This window comes from Polyodon spathula, chromosome 12 (genome assembly GCF_017654505.1).
Source record: "Polyodon spathula isolate WHYD16114869_AA chromosome 12, ASM1765450v1, whole genome shotgun sequence".
NCBI lineage: Eukaryota > Metazoa > Chordata > Actinopteri > Acipenseriformes > Polyodontidae > Polyodon > Polyodon spathula.
The window spans coordinates 20,395,024-20,419,552 of record NC_054545.1 but is presented as its reverse complement, the minus strand read 5'-3'; the positions used below and the strand labels follow the sequence as shown (position 1 = coordinate 20,419,552).

The 24,529-nt window shown below is 37.4% G+C and overlaps 1 protein-coding gene across 1 annotated transcript; it reads left to right on the top strand.

Moving 5' to 3' along the window:
* Positions 1 to 1,678: 1,678 nt before the first annotated feature.
* LOC121324620 (dnaJ homolog subfamily C member 18-like) lies at positions 1,679 to 22,399 on the top strand. The gene is made up of 8 exons (XM_041266705.1): positions 1,679 to 2,083; positions 4,499 to 4,661; positions 5,011 to 5,156; positions 14,730 to 14,912; positions 16,667 to 16,779; positions 18,090 to 18,199; positions 19,417 to 19,589; positions 19,939 to 22,399. Exons 1-8 carry the CDS (start codon positions 1,957 to 1,959, stop codon positions 20,061 to 20,063), a joined length of 1,140 nt encoding a protein of 379 aa, XP_041122639.1. The 5' UTR covers positions 1,679 to 1,956; the 3' UTR covers positions 20,064 to 22,399.
* Positions 22,400 to 24,529: the final 2,130 nt, after the last annotated feature.

The window sequence follows — 24,529 nt, the reverse complement described above, 5'->3', positions numbered from 1 at the left end:
TATTGTATATGGGGTTTGTCAAGTACAGGAGCGCTTGAGGATTGATTCGAGAAGGAGTGAGGTCTGATGTCTGACGATTGAGTCGAGGAGGGATGATGATTGAGTTGAGTGAGGATTGAGTTGAGGAGGAGTGAGGTCTGATGTCTGACGATTGAGTCGAGGAGGATTGAGGTCTGATGTCTGATGATTGAGTTGAGGAGGGGTGAGGATTGAGTTGAGGAGGGGTGAGGTCTGATGTCTGACTATTGAGTCGAGGATGGGTGAGGATTGAGTCGAGGAGAGGTGAGGATTGAGTTAATGAGGAGTGAGGTCTGATGCCTGATGATTGAGTCGAGGAGGGGTGAGGATTGAGTCGAGGAGGGGTGAGGATTGAGTCAAAGAGGGGTGATGATTGACTCAGGGAGGGGTGAGGTCTGAGGAGGTCCTAAAATGGACACCATATACATAGTCACGCTGCTTAGACAGAATCAGTTGGATCATTAAAGATCCAACTTGACAAAGTTCTGAGATCATTCAGCTACGAGGAAACGGACGAAAATTAGAATGGCCAAATGGCTTGTATCATTTTGTGAGACCATTTTAGTAATCACTACTAATAATCCAATTATTGCCGGGCATTCCAATCAATTTGCACACCTCTGTATAATACACGACAGTTTCATTTAGTGAATCAAGACTGCTGTGGTTTGCTTCTGGTCTCCCTGCTGCTGCTGCTGTGAACGATAAGATTAAGAGATCTCTCTCCCGCTTTGTTTATTTGTGTGCCGATCTACCCTGTTTCTAAATGCTTTTATCTTTGCTGTTGTTTCATTTGGTATTTAGTAGAGTGAACGAGTCGGGAAGGAGACTGTTTGTTTAGGTTCACCCGAGGTAATGTATGGTATGTCTTTTTGTGTTTTAAATTATTTTAGACAGTTTACTTGGTTTTTAACAGTTTATTTTATTCTTTCATTTAATTGGAAGGGACTTAAGCAGGAATAATAATATATAATAACTGGTAACTCGGAGCTCCCCTTACTCCTAGTATAATTATGGGGTGGTGTTGTCAAATCAATAGCCATATAGGCTGGGATCGATATATATATATATATATATATATATATATATATATATATATATATATATATATATATATATATATATATATTTAGTTGTGTTGTTTTGATATTTTATTTTTAAACACTGAAACTCAGAATCAATTATTGTAAGGTGACATTGGTTTTATGTTGGGAAATATTTTTAAGAAAAATAAAAAACTGAAATATCTTGCTTGCATAAGGGTAAGTTGGGGGACACGACACCCTGTGAAGGTCAAACGTGGCGAACTGTTTCTTTAAAGAATTGCCCTAACGGTGTTAATGTAAATGGTAGCCGGAGGTGGACACTTGAAATTTCTACACTATGACAAATTGGTTTAACCAAATTAAAATTTTTCCAAGCCGTTATATATATATATATATATATATATATATATATATCTATATATATATAATATATATATATATATATATATATATCATATTGGTAACATAATTGCAAAATTTTAAATATTGACATTATTCATTTAAAATGTAATGTTATTGCGACCTTTCAACTTTGACAGCTCTCGTATTATGCGTAAGCACACAGCATTGGTCTTCGTCGTTAAGACGACGAACACTTTCCGTTTCCTGTGGACCAGAATGAAAAAAAAAAAAAATCAGAAATCTTGGGATTGCATTTCTGCTTCTTACAAATAAGGCTTTTATTCAGAATAAAAATAAAAAAACTACGAAGATAAATAAATTCCTATCGATAGGTTTACAACCACGAAGAAGTGGTTAAATATAAATAGATTTAATGCAGTAGGGTAGATGTATTTTAAGAACATCAGCAATAGCGAAATTTCCGCAGTCAGCAGGTATTGTTGTGTTTTTTTTTTTTTTTTTTTTTTTGTGGGAGGGGGTCCTGTGAAAAATGGAAAAGGAAGAATCCGACAGTCTAATAGAGAAAGCAAAGCTGTGTTTGCGGTCTGGACGAAGAGACAAAGCGCTTCAGTTATTATACGAAGCACAGAAATTGTACCCAAGTACGAGGACAAGAGGTAATTCAATGCTGAAGTGTAACTTGAATGTTTTTTTAAGTAGGTTCTGCTGCTAAAGGTCTTTTTCGTGTTGTTGACTGGATCATACTAAACCAAACGCTTTACAATAAGGCATATGTTTTTATTGGGTAACTTGTATTATGTTTATTTCTCATGTATAGGATAACTTTTATTACAAATAACGGTACAGAAAACGTGGGAAAATGTATTGTCTAGCCTACTGTATTACTCTGTCAGCACAGTTTAATACTTTAGAATATTTATACATTTTTCTCCTGACCTAAACACTGTTACCATATACTTGGTGTTAAAATAACTACAGCAAATATTTAAATATTTAATATCTTGAATAAAATATATATATGTATATATATATAATGTGTGTGTGTGTGTGTGTGTGTGCCTGCCACTAGCGCCTATAGTCGAGTCAAGCATTCATTGTATTAAATAAGGTTGCGACCTCTATACGAATTCAGTGAAGACAATATACCAGGTTCAAGCAATTCATTTGTTCATTGTCACAATGACGTTTCACATTCACATCTCTGAATTTGCCAGTCAGGTTTAGAGTAAGTAATACGAGCTGCACAGAACACATTGTACATACATTTCCAGATGCTCAAATACTTTGAAATGCCTCCCAGTCTTAAAAGTTGAATGTTAACACTTGTGTCTCAACTACCACTTGATTTGTATGTGGAAAGGATTCAGTCCTGAGATTTGTGGTTGGGTTGCTTCAATGCATCGCTCACGAAATATGGGATGCCTGACCTTTGCGAAGTGCCCCACTCAGCCCATTCCAGAATATTGCCATGCTGAGGTGTAGAGGCTGCACTTTGGTCGAACCCTGGAGCTAGCATTGCCGCCATTGTGTGTGCTGATGTGCCAGGGAGGCTGCAAACAGACTGATCCCTGTAGCCAGCATTACACTTCAACCGCCAACACCGAGCCAGTAGGAAATCCACGTTACCTGGAGGCTCATATATTACAGCAAAGCTACATCTTGGCTGGTCCCTACCACTTCTACCCTGTTCATCCGAATTTTTAAGAGGAACTTAACTAAAAAATGGCCTCCGTCTTTAATTTAAATACAGTGTAGTGATGTGTGAATTAAAATCGCCAACAAGAGACATGACTGTTCGAGTATGCAAACAACAGCCTGACTAACTTCTGAGAAAAGACAAACAAAGTCACTGCCCGACCTCAAATCCATGACATACAGGCAACCATTTTTAAATAAGCATCGTTGGCTTTCTGAGGAATTTGAAGACAAGCTTTTACAGTTTCAGCGTTTTGTTATGAGGCTCCATTCTAACAAACAGTACCAGCTTGGACACATTGGAAATGCTCATCAGACCCCTGTATTTTTCGACATGGCAAGCAACATAGCAGTTCACAAAAAGAGAGAAAAACTTTCGTGAGTACTCCTGGCTGGAAATGATAACTGCAATGCTCTGTGTGACAGCAGACTCCCGCAAACTGCTTCATGTGTTTTCTTATGTGTAATTGAGGCTGTATCTTTGTAAATGCATCTTTGAGGTTTTAGTTTGTCCTCAAATTGAGGGTGGGAAAGTTGAGCTACATATTAAATTTGAAGGAATGCAACACCTCATTTTATCAGGGCGAAAGCTGATTCCAATATTAGCATAAAGTAAACAACTGCTATTCTCATGTAACAAAAATCAATTTCTGTGACTCTATTCCCCCAATGGTGCAAACCTATTTTATACAGACTACACTCATCTCTAACATTCTGTATATACAACACATAAAAACAGGAGCCAGTCCTCAAAAGGAATGAACTTGCATCATGAGGTAAAAAGTTAATTCTAAAGCACTTGTTTTGTCACTGGTGTGAAAGGAAATGAGGCATGTACAAATGATAGTGCAATCCTGCTTATCGGTGGCCACAGTGACGTACAGTGGGAAACAGGAAACGCTGTATACAGCATTTTGACTGCAGAACCCTTCTCCTGTATTGTGGCAGTTTACAAAAGGCCAATTCTGAATGTGGTTGTTAACCTCAGTATTTCACATGCCTGTTTAAGACAGCCATGGCGGGAGAGGTACAGATAGTCTGGATATTTGTTGTCACAAATATAGTTGAGAGTTAGCGCTATATTTTAGGCCAACATAGTGAAGCCCAGTGTTTGCTATCTTGAATATTCTGGGCAATAGGACAAAGTTCAAGTGGTAACCTAAGTGTGCTGCAGGAAGACGACTCTGCTTATTTGCTTATTCTAAACTGCATCCCTGAATATATAACCCATTTTACAAAAGCTTTAAATAGTTTAAAATCTGTTTATAGGCATACATTACATTCAACATTACATAGTTGATCAATTATGTTTTTACTTTTCATGTCATCTAATTGATAAATAACTCAAATTTTCAAATGCTTTGTTTGTTTTTAAGCTTTAATAGATGCAATCACACGGAATGGGAGTGCAGCTGGTGAAGGGAGTAGCATTCCTGAATATCAAGGAAGTAGGAGACCTGGTAACGAAGAAGAGCCTGTACATGGAACAGGGGGGTGCGCTCAGAGCTACACTGAAGAGCAGGTGCAGGGTGTTCACAGGTGGGTCCCACAGCAATTCATTCTGGGCAATAGATGTGTTCAAGATAATACCAATGAGTAGAGCACAAACATGCCTGTGGTTTCATAACACAGACATCCACAGTAAAGTACAAATAATTACACACGTAGGCAACAAAGCTGAATCTGTGCCTGTTTCACTTGAGTGCCACTAATTCAGAATGGCACTTGCAAGGTGTTGTGCACTTGAAATGCATGGCACATTAATCATGGTTCAGCTGCTCAGGCAGGGGATGCAAGTGCATTTTCCCTTCCATACATAACAGGTATGTTACACTTAGATTTTTACATCTAGAGAATTGTTCATTTAATAATGTGGGTCTGTTTTTAGGATAAAGAAATGTAAGGATTATTATGAGATCCTGGGTGTAACCAAAGATGCCAGCGATGAAGAATTGAAGAAAGCCTACAGGAAACTGGCACTGAAGTTTCATCCAGATAAAAACTGTGCCCCTGGTGCAACAGAAGCATTTAAAGGTATGAATTTACAGTGTATTGTAAGACGGCTTCTCTTATGTGGAGATTTCAAGTAGTGTTTTTTAGGGGAATGTTGTAACCTGTGGTCAATTAGGGATGTCATGGAATACTGGTTTTACAGTAAACCACATTATAGACTGCCATGGTTTTGAAACCGCAAACATTTTTCTATCCCAGGATTACCAAGTTCACATGGTTTAAGGTGATATGGATGCGTTTTTTTATTCACCTTTTGTCCATGAGATTATCAGAGTAGGCTATTAAATAAGTGGTCATATTTAATGTAAACCACCCTACTAAACAATGATCACTAGCAAACGTGATTGTCAGTAAGTGAAAAACATATACTTGAAAATATCAGCAAGAATAAGGCACTGTAAATTTTCATCACTGCCTTCCTATTAATCTATCGTATCGGTCAAGAGAAACACATTGAGTAAGCACTCATCAACGCAGAGAATCAGAAAGTATATTTACTACTATATAGCTAAGTCTAAGATGCTACAGACATTTGTATTATTTTTTTTATTTTAAACGGTATTGTAAAGATGTTGCCATCTCTGAGTTAATACTGTTGTAGGGATATTGGTTTTGTGTATTCAAAAATGAATACAATTTTATTCCTATTTTAAAAAAGTCCCCTAGATGCTGCTTAACTTTGCAGCGGTGTCGCACCCACCTTAACTTTTCTTCTTTGCTTTGTGTTCGTTGCTGTTAACATGCAGTCCAAAAAAATATTGCAGGTGCTGTTTTCTGATCATTAAGTTTTGCACTCTGCTGAGAGATCACGGACACTGCATGTCTTAAAATGCACTCAATTGGCTGTTGCTAGGTAACACTGCTTCTCTTAACTCGGGGGTTTTCAACCTTTTTTTGAAACTGTACCCCTTCTGTCGGGAGGTTTCAACTAAAGTACTCTTTACAATTTTCACTCAATGAATGAATGACTGACAAATTGCTGAGACAGAAAACCAAACAGTAGGCTTCATTTTTAAAGCTTGAATGCAAAGAATTAAAAGGTAGTATTTAGAAATCATTCCCCGGTTCAAATCCCAGCTCAGCCACTGACTTGTGTGACCCTGAGCAAGTCCCTTAACCTCCTTCTACTCAGTCTTTTGGGTGAGAAGTTGTTGTAAGTGACTCTGCAGCTGATGCATAGTTCACACACCCTTGTCTTGTGTCTTGTAAAGCGCTTTGTGATGGTGGTCCACTATGAAAGGCATTATATTAATAGTAATACGAGTCTCCACTGTAAATGTTTCACGTTACTACTTCCCACCTCAGTATAATTGTGTGCCGTTTAAAATGCTTTCAGTATCTAAAACATTAACCTCAAGATAAAACTATAATTAATTAATTACTAACTAAAAATTAAAACAAAAAAAAAGGGACTCTCTTTGCACTTTCTGACTTTTGTATTTTTCTTCATTTTTCTATTGCAGGTAAGAAATGCATCAAACACCGAACACATATTCAACCAGCCGCTATTGTTGTTAATAAAGTGCAGCCGCGGTATTAAACAAAAACCATCAAAGTATAATGACTGTGTTTACCAGAGCGTTTATACTTCTAGAAAACGCAGAAACACTGTGCTTCACAGATACATCAAGTTGAAAACTGCAAATATCATGAGCAGCACAGACCGTTCTGTAGGCACGATCGCCAGACACCTGTTTCACCTATATATCGGAGTGGAACTCCACGCAATCGAAACCGTGCATGCGTACAGGTGGAAAATGTGGATGTGATTGTGGTTTTTTTTTTTTAATTATTTTTTTATTTCATTAACTGTTCACTTTGAGCTGCTAAACAAAGATTAAATAAGTATACATCGTGGTGTGTGTGTGTGTGTGTGTGTGTGTGTGTGTGTGTGTGTGTGTGTGTGTGTGTGTGTGTGTGTGTGTGTGTGTGTGTGTGTGTGTGTGTGTGTGTGTGTGTGTGTGTGTGTGGGTGTGTATATATATATATATATATATATATATATATATATATATATATATATATATATATATATATATATATATGTGTGTATATGTATATATATGTATATATATGTATGTGTGTATATATATATATATATGTATATATATATATATGTGTGTGTGTATATATATATATATATATATATATATATATATATATATATATATATATATATATATATATATATATATATATATATATATATATATATATAAAAAATATTTTTTTATGTAATTAGTAAAAAAAATTAAAGATCATTATTTTCTCTAATTTTTTTGTGCATTTGAGTCGTCGTGCGTACCCCCTATGACCCTTACCCCCGGTTAAGAAGCCCTCTCTTAACTAATGGGATGAAGATGAAGAGGGTGTTCAGTTGCAGTGGTCACATCCTTACCCACTGCCGTTCCAGACTGAGCCCAGAAAATATTAATATTTTGGTGTTTCTGCACGGTAATTTGAAATAAAGAAGCAGCATTATTTTGCTGAGCCCGTGTGCGTTGGAGTGAACACTACTTCCACTTAGGTAGTGCCTGATAGAACTGTAGTACCAGTGTGCTGTATTTGTTTTAAAACTTTCGATTAAAGTTATTTTTTTTGTTAAAAATGACTTGAGTGTATTTCTTTAAATAGCCAATTAAAAAAACGGATTACAAAAAAATGACGACATACCGCGGTACGACGATAACAGCGGTATATTTTTGGACGGTTACCATACCGTCAGATTTTGATACCGTGACATCCCTATGGTTAATATATAGCTAGTTAATGAAAATATCTTTATATGAAAAATATAAGTTAATGATCAGCAGACACAGCTGGAAATTAAATAGACTTAGGACAGAGGGAAGGAGACACTTCACACACAGTGGTGAGGTTATGGAATGGACTTATCTAGTCATGTTGTTGAGGCTGAATCAATTTGATCCTTTAGACACAACTTGAAAAAGTTTTGAGATAGATCATCCACTAGGAACTGGACGAGCATAAATGAGCCAAATGGCCTCCTCTCATCCATAAGCTTTCTGAAGTTCTAATAGATAGTACTGTTGTCTTAAAAAAACAAACCAAAAAAAAAAAGAAACTTTATATAAATACATAGAATTAGAATTATAATTGGAGACGGAGCAGGATCCCAGAAACACTGGTCACACCATAGATCTAACCAGCGGTCCAGATAAGCTATGTACCTGCTGTTACTACGCATTAAAAAATCAGAAATATGTACAAAATTTTAATTTCATGCGTAAAAATACGCATTGAAATTTTGCTGCACAGCTTGTCTGTCTCCCATAAAACCTACACTAACAACTACATCTCCCAGAATGCAATGTGTTCAGTTACTAGGAAACTGTACACAAGAAAAACCATCCCAACAAACATTGTCAAATCTCTGCCTAGCCCTGTTGTCTTTGCAGCCAATCGCAGTCAGAATAAGAAAAATTCGAAGCTACACAGGTTGAAGGGTAAACACCCCAGTCCAGCTACAAATCCAATCATCTTCAGAGGCAACTGCTAAAAAATGGTACCTATGCTATTAAATGGACTGTTTTAAGAACATAAGAAAGTTTACAAACGAGAGGAGGCCGTTCGGCCCATCTTGCTTGTTTGGTTGTTAGTAGCTTATTGATCCCAGAATCTCATCAAGCAGCTTCTTGAAGGATCCCAAGGCGTCAGCTTCAACAACATTACTGGGGAGTTGATTCCAGACCCTCACAATTCTCTGTGTAAAAAAAAGTGTCTCCTATTTTCTGTTCTGAATGCCCCTTTGTCTAAACTCCATTTGTGACCCCGGTCCTTGTTTCTTTTTTCAGGCTGAAAAAGTCCCTTGGGTCGACACTGTCAATAGCTTTTAGAATTTTGAATGCTTGAATTAGGTCGCCACGTAGTCTTCTTTGTTCAAGACTGAACAGATTCAATTCTTTTAGCCTGTCTGCATATGACATGCCTTTTAAGCCCGGAATAATTCTGGTCGCTCTTCTTTGCACTCTTTCTAGAGCAGCAATATCTTTTTTATAGCGAGGTGACCAGAACTGCACACAATATTCAAGATGAGGTCTTACTAGTGCATTGTACGGTTTTAACATTACTTCCCTTGATTTAAATTCAACACTTTTCACAATATATCTTGTTAGCCTTTATAACTTACTAATGCATTTCCTTATTGTATTTATATGTATGGCTTTATATTGAGTTTAAAAATGTAATTATAAAATATAAGTGGAAGTAATTAATTTGCAGTCAGTGTGATACCTTGAAAAAATGCCCTGAGCCGATAAAGACCCTTGTAAAACATGTGTGGTTGTACACTGCAGTAGTTCAAAGTAACATTGCAGTTCAAATGGAAGGCTCTTTTTTTTAAAAAAAAAAAGGAGGCAGCATGGTCTAGTGGTTAGTCGAGGGCTTATAACCAGAAGGTCACTGGTTCAAATCCCACCTCTACAGCTGATTGACTCACTGTGTGACTCTGAGCAAGTCACTTAACCTCCTTGTGCTCCATCTTACAGATGAGATGTTAAATCAGTGTCCTAGTGTAAGTGTCTCTATATAATGCCCAGTTCACAGCTCTTTATATAATGCACAGCACTTTGTGGTGGTGGTCCACTGTGAAAGGCGCTATATAAAAATATGTATTATTACCTTTAAAAAAAAAAAAACTTACTTGCAATATGGCTACATTGATCACTTCTCCAGGTATTTCAGTGTTGCACTAACGGTGTGTCCCAGCGTTCCATTTTATGAGGTTGTAAACTGCTATGTGAAGTAACAAAGCATGAGTCTTCTGAGAGTGTTTGTAAAAGCTGCTTTTCAAATGAGTTGCCTATTTTCAATGTCTGTACGTTGTTTCACGTGACCTCTTGGAGTGCAATACAGGACTGAAGTATCTGGAAGGAGTGATAGGTACATTTAGTTTATTAGTACCTTTGAAATTACAAAAATAATGTTTAGCATTATGTTTTTGTCTTCTATATAAGAAAATGTAAATCCTATAAGGTAAGATTGATTGCTATTACTTTGTTAGCTCTATACTTCAACAAGAATTTGAACTGTATAAAAGGCACCTCTCAGTACCCATGCCAGTTAGCCATGTCCAGCATCAGCAACACCAGTACCCTTTGTATTGGTATGTAACTAAAGTGAGATCTATAACCCAGTCATTACTGCATCAACATGGGGCTGATTATAGAGCAGCTTGCCTTATTACCATTGCAAAGAATATACATGAAAGTTTACATATGGGATGAAAGTTTATACATGGAACCTAAATAAAAATGGCATTTCAAACTATGAATATTAAACAAAGAGCTGAATGAAATCAGATTATGGATTGCGTTGACATGCACGACAGGAAACAATACAAAAACGTAACCCTAATACATCTGTTACCAAAATAAAGCATGTACGTACCACTACAAACCAAAAGCCTTTATACATACAGAGCATCATTTATGAATCATACATAGGTAGAGGTCTACCTAAATTGCAATTTCGAGGAAATTGTGAAATTGAGGGGTCACCGCAAAATTCACCACTTTTAGGGGTCAATGCATACAAACAAGTACGGAGAGGAAAACAAAAAGAAACCTTGTTTAAATGAACTACTGCACAACACAAACGATCCAAACTATGTATCTTCCTTCTTTAGATAGCCCTTTTTTTATTCCTTCACTGTCCTTGGTGCATTGCACTTAAGCAAAAAACAAACAAACAAAAAACGTCCACAAATAGCATTTCCAAAAAAAAATTCTCCAAAGTGGTTAACGTTGTTTACTGTTCAAATGACAACAAAGTTTTAATCCGCATATCGGTGCGTCTTTACTGCTTTTCTGTGACCTGTAGTGTGCAGTAATAGGTGGAACAAAGTTAGCGCTGCATTTTATGATTTAACCGGTTGCTAAAATCTAGTTTTCGGCATTGGAGGTAAAATAGTAGAAATGGACGACAGAAAATAAAAGCTAGGTATATCTCGGCTGATGATGGTGTCAAGATATTTCCCAAAGGAACCGTACATGCAGATTGAGAATTGTTTTGCATATCTTAATGTGTCTGGAGAAAATACAATCGATCGCTATTTAGCTTCAGAATCGCACTTTAAACGAAAGACTACTACAGAGGCTGCTGAACAGAACGTAAAATAATCGGTTTTCAGAAACCAAACTGGAAAGTCAGCCCAGACAAAAAGCATTCCTGTCTGCAAGTACTAAAATGAAACGATCTAGCACAGCCACCTCGCTTCAACCTGATGCTTTCTTTTTTGCAGTTGTAATTTTAGACCCAGAATAACCATGTTTTCTTTGTTTTGACTCTGTTCTAATAAAATAAATTATAGGATGGGACAAATAACATGACAACGAACGTGCTGCATACGTTGCCTTTATTAAAGTATGCCAGATGCCCTTGGTTAACTGAGTTTTGGGTCTGTTTCTAATCGATTTCCACATCTGTATAACTTGGCAAAGGTTTGCCTGAACTTCCAACCAATTCAGTGTATGCAGAATGTGCAGTCTCATGTATGGGCAAGTCAACTGCAGAGGGATGCTGCATGCTTGCCTTTAACAAATGACAGCACTCTGTTTTAGTAAGGAAGCAAGTATCACTATTTTCAGGCTTTATAGTGTGGCAATCTGGCACCAGCACCACTTCTGCAACTGCACACATTCTGTCAATGTCAGTATTCTGAAAACTCCTGGAGTAAAATCCAATGACACTTTGACCCAAGGCCAGATTGCGGTCATGATTAATGCCAAATGCAGCTGAAATGTCTGTGCAAGGCTAGGAGTGTATGTTAAAGGTCTGTTGGAGATGGTTGAGGCAGTTATTTTATAAAGCTGCTGATATATCCAAACCATTTGAGGTAGCGATTTCTTCATATTTGAAGGCTTATGTAAGTCCTGTCCCCTAAGTGTATTGCTGACAATGACATTGTCCTTGTATATGTTAACGTCCCAAATGAAGAACTGGCTTCTATCAGCAGATGTCAAGCGATAATTGTCTTCAATCAACATTGCCAAGGCATGTACTGTAAAATTATGAGATTACCAGTTCACACCACAACTATTAATTCACCTGCAAAGCTGTAACTACGGCTATAATTACATGCCTGGATATGCGAATGGAGTAAATGTGCTTTTGAATGGTATACTTGTTCTTCTATTAGCCTTCACTGGTGTGTACAATTAGATGATTGACATTGAAGTTTTCACTTTTGTGAATGGAGTACAGGCCTTACTAAGGTGTGTGGAGCTACATGTTGCCTTATTGGCATGCTTTATTGTTACTTTATGCTCAGTTGACCTGCAGACTTCCATTTGAAATACAAACCTCTATAATTAGGGCCATTTGAACTGCTTCTTCAATCAATCAATCAATCTTTATTTGATAAAGCGCCCTTAATAATTTGTCGCAAGGCGCTTTACAGGTACAACATAACAGTAATTATTAGTAATGTACAAGCAATAGCAAACATTAAAACATTTCAAAAATAAATTAAAGTGCAGTACAACACAGGATAAAAAACATTACTTATTAAGATGTGAACAATAGATTATAAAAGTGCGTCTTCAGTCATGTTTTACAAATTACAACAGTTGGTGCCGAACTTACGGAAACAGGCAGCCGATTCCATAATTCAGCAGCTCTAAAGCCAAGTGCTCTGCCGCCTGTGTTTTTTTTTTTTTTTTTTTTTTTTTGAAACCTTGGGGACAATAAGCAATCCTGCATCCTGGGAGCACAGTGGTCATCTAGGTATATATGGGATTAAAATATCATTTAAATGTGAAGGAGCCAAACCGTTTAATGCTTTTTAAGTAATAAGCATCACCTTAAAATCTACCCTAAACCTTACAGGAAGCTAGTGTAGGGTTGCCAGTACCAGTGTAATGGGATAAAGTCTTCTTGTTAAAACCCTGGCAGCAGCATTTTGCAAAAGCTGCAGTTGGGGTAACACATATCTGGGAATACCAGAAAACAGAACATTGACATCCATTGCTTAATGTTGGCCAGACAGATAGTAAGGATATTTGTGATTGAGGTGTCACTTGGTTTAATGGATAAATCTAATTGGGTATCATCTGCATAGCAATGAAAATTGACCTCATGTTTACGAATAACATCACCCACAGGCAGCAATGGATGTCAAAAAGCTATATTGTTAAACTATGTTAAACAGAGGTAATGCTATTGTACAGTTGACCGCTTCCCATTTGAGGTCTGAAATGAGAAATCAGGGTGTCATTTTTGACCCAGATCTCTCATTTGAACCTCATCTGAGAAAAATAAAGTGTTTTTTTTTTTTCATTTAAGAAATGTTGCTAACACTTTCTTTCCATGTAAGATATCGAGAGACTGGTACATGTTTTCATAACATCCAGACTAGATTATTGCAATGTTCTGTTTTCTGGTATTCCCAGATGTGTTATCCCAACTGCAGCTTCAGTAGCAATGTGTTCAGTTGGTAAGCCACTGCTTTTTTAAGTAATAGTTTTATTCCAGAGACCTTAAAGGAGTTGGGAACGATACTAGATGACACTGAACCATGTATAATACTTAAGACCATGTGTGAACAAGCTGGCTTTAGTGGTGATATCAGACCAGAAATGAATACACAGCACTGCGAGTAAAATAATGAATTTATTAAATATGGAAAAATAAAAGGGTTGAACAAAAAAGGTTTGAACAGTCAAACGAGTGGATGAACAGACACAAACAAGTACTGTGCTGGTTCTCCAGCACGCAGGAGCAATTATTATTTATTTACTTTGTTTCTTTTAGTTTTTACCTCCTCTCCACACCTGTTCTCCACTCACTGAACATACAACCCCGAGTGAGTGAAAACATGCTGCTTTTATGCAGCTGCACCGAGACTCGATTGCTGATCAATCATTCAATTGGAGCCGCGGTACAACTGTACGTGAATTAATAAAGTGCAATTCCCCGTGCTCACATATTATTACGTTTTACCTGCACGTGAAGTGCTGTGCAATTCTTGAGCCTAGATACAAATGTACATTTTAAATCACTCGTGTTCATAACCCATATTATATCCTGTGTGCCAATGACTGTACACCAACATCAACACACCACACGCAACATACAAAACAAATAAATAGCCCAGGGGCGGGGCACTTTGCCACACCATGGTATCTTTCCTAGAAAATACTTCTTTACACAATTTAGTGGGATCTAAGTGCATGTAGTTGATTTGTCCCATCAACTAAGTCAGTCAGATCAAGCTGGTTAATAGAAGCGAAGGATGCAAAGATTGGATCTGCTTTAGTTTTATCATTTGAGGCACTGTCACCACCATCTGCGCTTTCATCTAAATCGCTGAAAAGCTAACATTCAAATAGGACATACCCCAAAAGTTATGCCGACCACTAGCTCTAACGCAGACAGTAAAGGACGGGGCAAAGCATATCACCAAAATCACATTACAGGGCAAAGCAGTTTTGTGTTGAGTTTTTAAATCAAAACCAGGGGCAAACACATTTGCCATGTCATCAAGACCGAGCCCACAGTGTCTTTATAGTTGGTACACAACCTATTACATCTGGCAACTGAACTGTGATGTGTTGTTGTATTTTGTTATATCAGCAATAGGCAATTCGTATGCTGTCCTCAGCAATCCAGAAAAGCGAAGGAGATATGATCAGTTTGGGGATGAGCAGCAGACGGGGAGCACAGCGCACACAGCAAACAACTTCTACAGGGAGTTTGAAGAAGACATCACACCAGAGGAGTTGTTTAATATATTCTTTGGAGGAAGATTTCCTACAGGTTGGTTGTCTATTCATATACTTTCTGTAATAAATACCACCAATGTAGAAATAAATAAGAAGAATGCATAGGTACTGTCAAATGATGGGAACACTGAAACACGTACCTTCAGGGTGTAAGCAAGGCTTCAGGGGTAATTCTGTATCCAGTGTGCTTGTTTTGCGCAGCTTCAGAAGCTGGCTCTGTACCTCAAGGGTAGACCTGTGTTAGAAATACAGATGCTGATGTTGAATAACAATACTGCTTGATGAAGTGGGACTTACAACACATTACCACAAAGCTAAACGCTAAAGTACAGAAATAACTTTGTATCCGATGGAAAAGGCTGTATATTCTTCTTTAACTGTATATTAAAGATTATGTAAGATACTGTACGATACAAGACACAATTTCAGTTGTAACGGGTGAGCTTTCCTGCTACTCTGACCTCGAGTGGAAACCAGCTTTTAACTGTACTCCCATAGGACGTATAGGAATGTTACAATGACTATTCAGCAGAAGTAAATTTAGTGAGGGATGAGGCATCTGTACAAGGGGTTCCCTCATTTATGCCAGTACTGGATATCAATAAATAAGACTTTTTTTGGCAGTCCAGTTGTGACATGGGCCATTCCACCATAAATGGTACATTTTATTTATTTATTTAAATGTAGTGGTCTTCAATGTTTTTTTTTTGTTTTTTTTTTACCCATTTTCTCCCCAATTCGGAATGCCTCAATTATTATTTTTTATCCCAGTTCACCGCGGCAACCCCCTGGTGACTCAGGAAACGGAGGCTGAAACACACATCCTCCAAAACATGCTCCTGCCAATTTTGTCATTTTTTGCACTGTGGATCCACAGCGAAGCCACCAGACCTATCTTGCCGGAGGAAGACACAGATATGATGGCTCCACTGCAGAACCGCAGGCACCCTATCAGCTACAGGGGTCGCTGGTGCGTGGTGAACCATGGATTCCCTTGCCGACCTAGGCCCTCCCTACCCAGGTGGTGCTTGGCCAATTGTGCGCTGCCACCTAGGAAGCTGGTCATGGTCAACAGTGACATAGCCTGGATTCGAACCTGCGATCTCCAGGTTATAGGGCACATCCTGTACTCCATGCCGAGCGCCTTTACTGGAAGCACCACTCACGAGCCATAAATTGGTACATTTTAATAAGGAATGCAACTGAGGTATTTCATAAACGTATTCAGTAATCCAAAAGGAACATTTGAAATGCAGGAAGGCATGTATTTTTGACATGTAAATACTCTTGTTTGAAGCTCATTTTGTTTCACTGACATGCAGTCATTTAGACTGTACGAATGGCAAGTCTCGAGAAAACATCCAGAACGCTGTGTCACATCCAGAATGCTGTGTGACATCCATATTGCTGGACTTTGGGTTGTACTATTAAAATATAAAAAACCTGATATTTTCATTAATACGATTTTGGGATCAGCCAAGTCTTTCTTACAAAATTATATTCAATGTTTTGGGTGCAGGTCCCACAAATCTCAGACTTTTGAGTAACGTGACCTAGCAATTGTTGTCCATTTCTTTCATCCATAACGTTGAAAGTTTATTTAATTTTTTTTTTTCTGTGAGACTTTGACCCATGGAATTTTAACAGGACACAGTTTAAAAAGCACTTTATCTAAATAGTCTGTTTCTTTAATTCATTTTAGGAGTCCAGGTGTATGGTAACAAAGTTTACATTTTGTATGCAATTGTCACATCCATAATGCTGGAATTGCCCATGTATATTTTGTAGGAAATATCCACGTGTATACAAACAGAGGAGCAACGTTCAGTCATTATTACCAACCCCGTCGTCGTCGAATGAATGAGAGGAGGGAGGAGGAAGCAGAAGAAAATAGAAGTCAGGTATTTAAATGAAACTTTGGTCTATATTCACAAAAGGGCACAATGAGAATTTCCGTATTCTGTGAATAGCTGTTAAACTTGCACTTCCTGAGTCATTTCACCTCAGCACTGTCTTCTGGGTCAAAGCATGTTTCTGGCTGAAAGCTTCAGTCAGTTGTCTAAATAGTTAGTTTATGACAAGAAATAAGTCATTACAGGGGTAAGGACAAGTCCACCCTCCTAGTGAAATGACCAAGCAAGCGCAACACTGTCTGAAAGAAAGGCTTGCAAACAGTAGGACCAGATATAAAAATAGATGTTTACTACATGTTCTTTTTTTCAAAACTGGATATTTGAGACATGCATGGATGTGCAAAAAGGATTTCTGGATTTATTTTGTTAGCTATATAACTTTAAAGCAATGCTTTGAAAAAAGAGAACAACTTTATTCTCAGATAGCAATTTCAGAAAAGCAGTACTGTTTCATCAGGGCTAAAAAGCAATGTACTGAGTAACTGGATCTTGGTTAATCACTCATTTTAAAGGTAGAACAGAGGGTGTACAACATTAAATCATTCTTTCATTTATGTATCATTTATGTTATTTTGTTATCAGTCATTGTTTTCCATTTTCATTTAAACTTGTTTTTGAAAAGGCTGAGCTCAGCGTGGTTCATATCAAATGTTTCTCTGTCGAAGGCCATTAGAAGATTGTACTAGGTACTTTCCCACAAAGGCTTTTTCAGTGTGAGACTAAAGTTAATAAAGACTCATTTGATTATTAATCACCACCTACACCTGTGCAAACTTCCCTTGGCTAACATTGAGGACACAAAAAGCTCTTGTGGGGAATTCACTAGAAGTATCTAGTAATGTTATTTTTAGAGAACACATTTATCTGTCTTTCTGAGCTTCCCTTCCCTTGAACTAGCTAGAAGTATCTAGTAATGCTCTTTTTAGAGAAAAAGTTGTGGGAAGATGGTTTAATTTTGTGCACTTTGTACCTTTTTTATTTTTAGAATTTAGTTGTCGCCAATTATTATTTTTTATTAATTTCTCCCCAGTTTAGTTGTGTCCAATTATTTTTAGGCTCAGCTCACTGCTACCATTCCTGTGCTGACTCGGGAGGGGCGAAGACGAACACACGCTGTCCTCCAAAGCATGTGCCGTCAGCCATCCACTTCTTCACACTGTAGACTCACCATGCAGCCACCCAGAGCTACAGTCGGAGGACAACGCAGCCCTGGGCAGCTTACTGTTCTAACTTTTAATAGTTCCTGACTACTGAAAACCTTTTCTAACAATGTCTTTTACTCTTTCTTCTTTTCAAAGAACACTTTCACAGCATTTCTGCAGCTGTTACCAGTGCTAGTGCTCATATTCATCTCCGTCATAACCCAGCTGATGGCATCCAATCCTCCCTACAGTTTCTTCTATAAACCGTAAGCTGATTTCAAATGAATATATTTAAGTATGTTATACTGCTAGTTCCAGTCTACAGTTCATTCAGTTCTTTTTGTGTTTTGTAAAAGTTAGTAATTGGTTTGCGTGTTAACCTACTATAGATGCTGTAACATTTAAAATCAAGCAGACTGGTTTAGGCTCCAGTAAAGAAAGTATTGGCATAGGTCATACTACATGTTGTATCAGTTTTGCAAAAAAAAAATACAAATTAATGGGGTTAAACTCATGTTGCATTGGTTGTGAATTGTAAAGATATGTAAAATAGCTTGTGCATAACAGTTGCATTTAATTAAAGAGCGGATGATTATCTATTCAGGGATACTAAAATATTTATTAAGCGTTGGCTGTGGTAAATGGACAATACATGTCCCACCCCAGTCGTTGTGCATTTGGTCATCTGTTCCAAACCTTGTTGCAGACAAGTGCACTGCCCCACTTGTAAAATCTTCCCATAGCATCTTGAATGATCCCAAGGCACAATTAATTTCATCCATTAACAAGCTTCTGTTCTGGCCTTGCTTACAGTAACGATTGGGCCCTTACATGTTTACTACTGTCAGAACTGCTAAATCAAGTGCAGTAATGCTTGTTGAAAATTTAAAAATAACTTATTTCTTGATTTATACAATTCAATTAATGATCTTCCTCTCTGATGCACTTTGGCCTTAGACGTGCTTCAAAAGGGCTCTATAGATATCCTTTTAATGAAAATACATAACACAATTATTTGTATTGATCTGAAATACGAAACAAAATTATAAACTAGACTAATTGCTGAATACCCTTTTGAGGCCCTGTAGTTCATGGTTCCTATCTGATGTAGCTTTTGTATTTACCCTATTTTGAAACAATCCTGTGGTTCTTTATTACCTCTCAAAGGGGTTGTTATAGTGGAGGTGTGCATAGGATTTCAAAGGGGTTGTTATAGTGGAGGTGTGCATAGGATTTCACCATATTTCTGGAAAACCGCTTGTCCAGTTGTCATGAAATTTGGTATTAACATTATTTAGCATAACCTATTTATATCAGATTGTGTCATTAGAGAGGGTGGGTGTCTGTCTGTCCGTATGTTCATCCATCTTTAAATCACACTTTGTATATCTAGATAATTGTTCATCAAATTGTCATGAAATTTGGTCATTTTTATTTTATACGTATGTATGTTACTGACATTTGTTTTGTATGCCATCCGCAGCGCTTTAGGTCTGGTTGTGTCAAGAGAAACACAAAACTTGGGAGTGCCATATTACGTGGACAAAGGATTTGAAAAAGAATACCAAGGAGCCTCACTAAGAGAACTGGAAAGCACTGTTGAGACTGATTACATTGATTACCTTCAAACCAGCTGCTGGAAGGATAAGCAGCAAAGTAAGCATGTTCAAGAGTAAACAGATTATGTTCAATTAGATTTTAACTGTGGATAGTTAGAGCTTATATTCTCTGTAAACCTTAATTATACAAGTAGTATGTGGTTAATGGATGTTGTAATGGGATACAATAGCCTCATCATTGTGATATAGTGCCTCACGCATGTACAACATAATTAACATTGACAGCATTTGTTTTTAGTACTGCATCACAAGAAATGACATGACAAGACACAAATACTTGCTAAAGCTAATCAAAGTGTATTTGTATTAATTTTGTGATGTACATAAAGATTGCCTTTTTACCTGGGCTGACTGTGTTTGATATGTGTGAACTTTTTCTCTTTCAGAAACTGATTTGGCCAATTTAGGCAGATTATACAGGGATGAGCGACTGAAGCAGAAAGCAGATTCGATGAAGCTTGAAAACTGTGAAAAACTGAACAGGCTGATTGGGAGGCAAAGGGGGGAATGAAACCGGCATCCCTGCTGAATTCAAGCTGAGCCTTGAATCCTCCTCCTATTGTCAGGGTAGTGGGATTTCAATTCAAATCATTTCAAGTTTGTAAATATGTTAGATTGCACACAAAGTTAGCTACAGCTTAGATTGCATGACTGGTGAACATATTTCAAGGTGTGTAGGTGGTGAATGAGGTTTTTCACCGAGAGAAAGAGAGAGAGCATTCTCGTTGTGTGTGTGTGTGGTTTGCACCTGTTTGAAAAGGAAATCCTTTTTACTTTCCTTATATTAAGGAATAGCATTACTGCAAGAGTCCATTGCTTTTCTTGTAACTGTTATTTGCGTGCGCGCACACACACACACACACACACACACTGCTAAAATAACTTGATGTTACGTTACTCATCAGTCATTTAGCTAGACATTTAAAGACATGTTTGTTATGTTTCTTATTTTTGTCTCAGGAATGTGGTCTAGTTCAAAACAATTCATGACTCTTTAGAAAAATAAGAACTTTTTAGGTTTCAAAGAAAATCTGTTTTTGGTAAATGTGTTTTTTCCCTTCCATCAGTTGAAATCAGAAGTCATACAACCAAAGCTTTAGATGTTTCCTCAAATCTCATTAGCATAGCTATCATCCCTACTGGTTGTTCTGACTGTTATGTTGGTGAAGCCCACCTGCATTCCTCTCCCTTGCCCTTCTTGTGTTACAGTATAGGACCCCACATCGTTTCCTATGGGAGGGGGGTTGTTCTGGTGCTGTACATGGGCTTCTTCTCACGCTATGCCAATGACAAAGAACAACGTGAACTCCTAGCTTGTACACATTTAAGCGTCTTTATTTGGATTGGCGGTAATATGTTCCCTTTTCTTTAGATCCAGGAAATTGTGGCATTCGATAACTTTGTGTTCTTGTGTGTCATGTTGTTTTCATTTTCCCATGTGAGGTGTTGGTTGTCATCTGTGTCGCTGCCTCTATTAAGCAACCACTTCTGAAGTAGAAATTAAACAAATGAATTATATACCATAGTGAACACCCTTACACTCTTTTAATAGAAATATTTGTAAATGACTAAAGCTTATATCAGGGTTATATCAGACAATACGTGTAACAAGTACTGGGACAGGGGATAGGGTGTTGCCTGTTTTGCCTCTCTTGCTTGCTCATTAAAAAACTGTAATCATACAGTGCACTGTAATACCACATTGTGATAGTCACCTTTGCAGAAATCTATTATTCAGTCTCAGTACTTGGAGGGCAGTGTATGATGTTGCTATACTCTGATCTTAAACCTCTCCTGTCTTCACATTTCTGAATTCCAGCATATTCAGACACTTCTACCCAGTTCTTCCTTTATATATATTTGTGTGTATCTGTCCACTGAGTTTTTCTTTTTGATTCTGTGCTATTGAAAGGTGTGGCAGTAGCCACATCGGGGTGCAGTGCTAGGAGTGTCGCCTCACCGCTCTACATGTAGACGAGCACGTTTCAATCCTGCCTATTTAGTCATGAGCCTCTCGTAAGCAGACGGCCAGCTGTACTGAATTGTGTGGTGTTTCTGTGGTGAGGTTGAGATTACTGACCTCATTATGATCCAGAGGTGAAAGGCACAAGAGGCTAGTGAATTTGCACTCATCTTTATCAAACCCATTCAGCCTCTTGCTCTTTTTTCAGTCTCTGCACTTTATATAAGTTAGAAATGTGATACCTGTAAATGTATATGTACATTTTGTAAAAATAAATGTATTTATTTAAAGTGTACATGGTTTAACCCATTTGGACAGGCATGGTGTAAAAAAGACAATTGTATTGTGTAAATGTTTCTGCTGTGATAGTGGTCAGAAATCCTTCACTGATAATAAGGATGGAAACCGTTTCTTAAGACATTAAACATTCTGTCTGAGTTCTTTTCTTTGTTAAGTAAACAGAAAGAAATATGCATGACGTTAAACTGAAGTTGACTTGACTGTTACATCTGTACAAACACTACATAAAATTAAAAAAAAAAAATCTAATTTTACAAAAAGATCTCAGTACAGCTTTAAAAATCTTTGCATTTTAACAAAATGCACTTTGATATGAATGAAACTGTTCTAGACTTTTTGAGTTTCATATATATCAAACTTTATTAAACAGGCTTTTAAAAAAGCATTAGTTAAAGATTCTTGTTGGACCCACAATGCTTCCTGGTTTAATTGGTATAGATCTCTGTTTTGTAGCTCATATACATGTGGTGAGTGGTTAAAGTGAGAGGGGGCCCTGCTGGGAAAATCACTAAGAGTATCCCTAGCCATATGGAACAATGGCCAAGGGGAGCTGAAACAATAATGTCGGATCATTGAAAGTTTGTTGAGGAAATAAAACTGATGAACAATATTGTTCAAGTCAAATATATGTTTATTTGTATAGCTCAAAAAAAATGATGCTGCTTGCTCTGGGCTGCAGCAAGATCAATCCGAGTCCCTGGAAATGCATTCAATGCAGTTTTATCACTTCAGTACACCCCCGTAGTGACGTCATTCATGACCCCTTCCTCTATTTCCTGCAAACGTGGCACTATCTATTCTTCATGTGCAACACAGCAGGACCAGCACAGCGACTTTCCTTCACTTCATAAAGACGCACCTCGGCATTCCAGGCTCAAGCACCCCACCCAGCTCCTGAATTCTCTGTTGTAGAAAAATAACATTGGAAGGAAATAATTGTTCTAATACATACAAACTATTACAAAATTCCTACAATGAGGAACATACAATTACACGCAAAAACTACAGTTAAATTGTCATTGTGAGGGATAATCTTAACAACTGTTAGACATGGCCCAAGTAATTCATCATCACAAATAATCGCTGATAAAGCTCGCTACGTTTCCTATAATTAGTTAATGGGCTACTTAAGTTGTATCGTGTACAGAGCATAATCTTACGCTGAAGTTTAAGTGCGCTGATCTGTGTAAATACAACTGAGGAGTTATAGGCCAATTTGTAGGTTTTGAACCTTAGTAGAGGTCAAAAGTTATGGGTGATGCTTTATAAAAAAAATGTCATTTTTTTTTTTTTTTTTTTTTTATAAAGCACGTGGCAATTGTGATTCAGCAGATTCATTTGTCCATCACTACCCGGAACACTGACTGTTTTAAACCTGCCATATATTTTATTATGAGAGATATGCAGATTTCAGCAGAGGGTATATTGCAGATATGCTCATTTTTGCAGAGGGTATTATGGCAGATATGCTAATTTTAGCAGAGTGTATTATGGGAGATATGCAAATTTTGGAAGAAGGTATATTGCATATATGCTAATTTTAGCAGAGTGTATATGTTAGATATGCAAATTTCAGCAGGGTATAAATGCAAATGGAAATATCAGCAGAGTGTATATGGCAGGATTGCTAATTTGAGCAGAGGGTATTATGGAAGATATGTTAATTTAGCAGAGGGTATAGGTCAGATATGCTAATTTTAGCAGAGGTTATTATGGAGATATGCAAACTTCAGCAGATATTCTTATGGGAGATATGCAAATTTTGGAAAAGGGTATATGTTACTTATGCAAATTTCAGCAGAGCATAGATGGGATATATGCAAATTTCAGCAGAGGGTATATTGCAGATATGCTAAGTTTAGCAGAGTTTATTATGGCAGATACTAATTTTAGCTGTGGGTATATGGCAAATATGCTAATTTTAGTAGAGGTATTATGGGAGATATGCAAATTTCAGCAGAGGGTATATGGGAGATATGCAAATTTCAGCAGAGGGTATATTGTAGATATGCTAATTGTTGCAGAGGGTATTATGGCAGATATGCTAATTTTAGCAGAGCGTATTATGGCAGATATGCTAATTTTAGCAGATGGTATTTTGGCAGATATGCAAATTTCAGCAGAGTTTATTATGGGAGGTATGAAAATTTTGGAGGAGCGTATATGTTACATATTCAAATTTCAGCAGAGGTTAGATGGGAGATATGCAACTTTCAGAAGAGTTTATATTGCTGATATGCTAATTTTAGCAGAGGGTATATGACAGATATGCTAATTTTAGCAGAGGGTATCATGGGAGATATGCAAATTTCAGCAGAGTATTGTGGGAGAAATGTAAATTTCAGCAGATGTTATTATGGGAGATATGCTAACTTTAGCAGAGGGTATATGTCAGATATGTTAACTTTAATAGAGGGTATTATGGGAAATTTGATCATTTTAGCAGAGGGTGTATGGCAGATATGCTTATTTTAGCAGATGGTATTATGGGTGATATGTAAATTTCAGCAGTGTCTTTTGGGAGATATGCAAATTTTGAAAGAGAGTATATGTTATCTATGCAAATTTCAGCAGAGGGTAGATGGGAGATATGCAATTATCAGCAGAGATTATATTGCAGATATGCTAATTTTAGCAGAGCATATATGGGAGATATGCAAATTTCAGGAGAGGGTATATGGGAGTGTCACAGAGACGGCCGAAGTGGGCGGCGT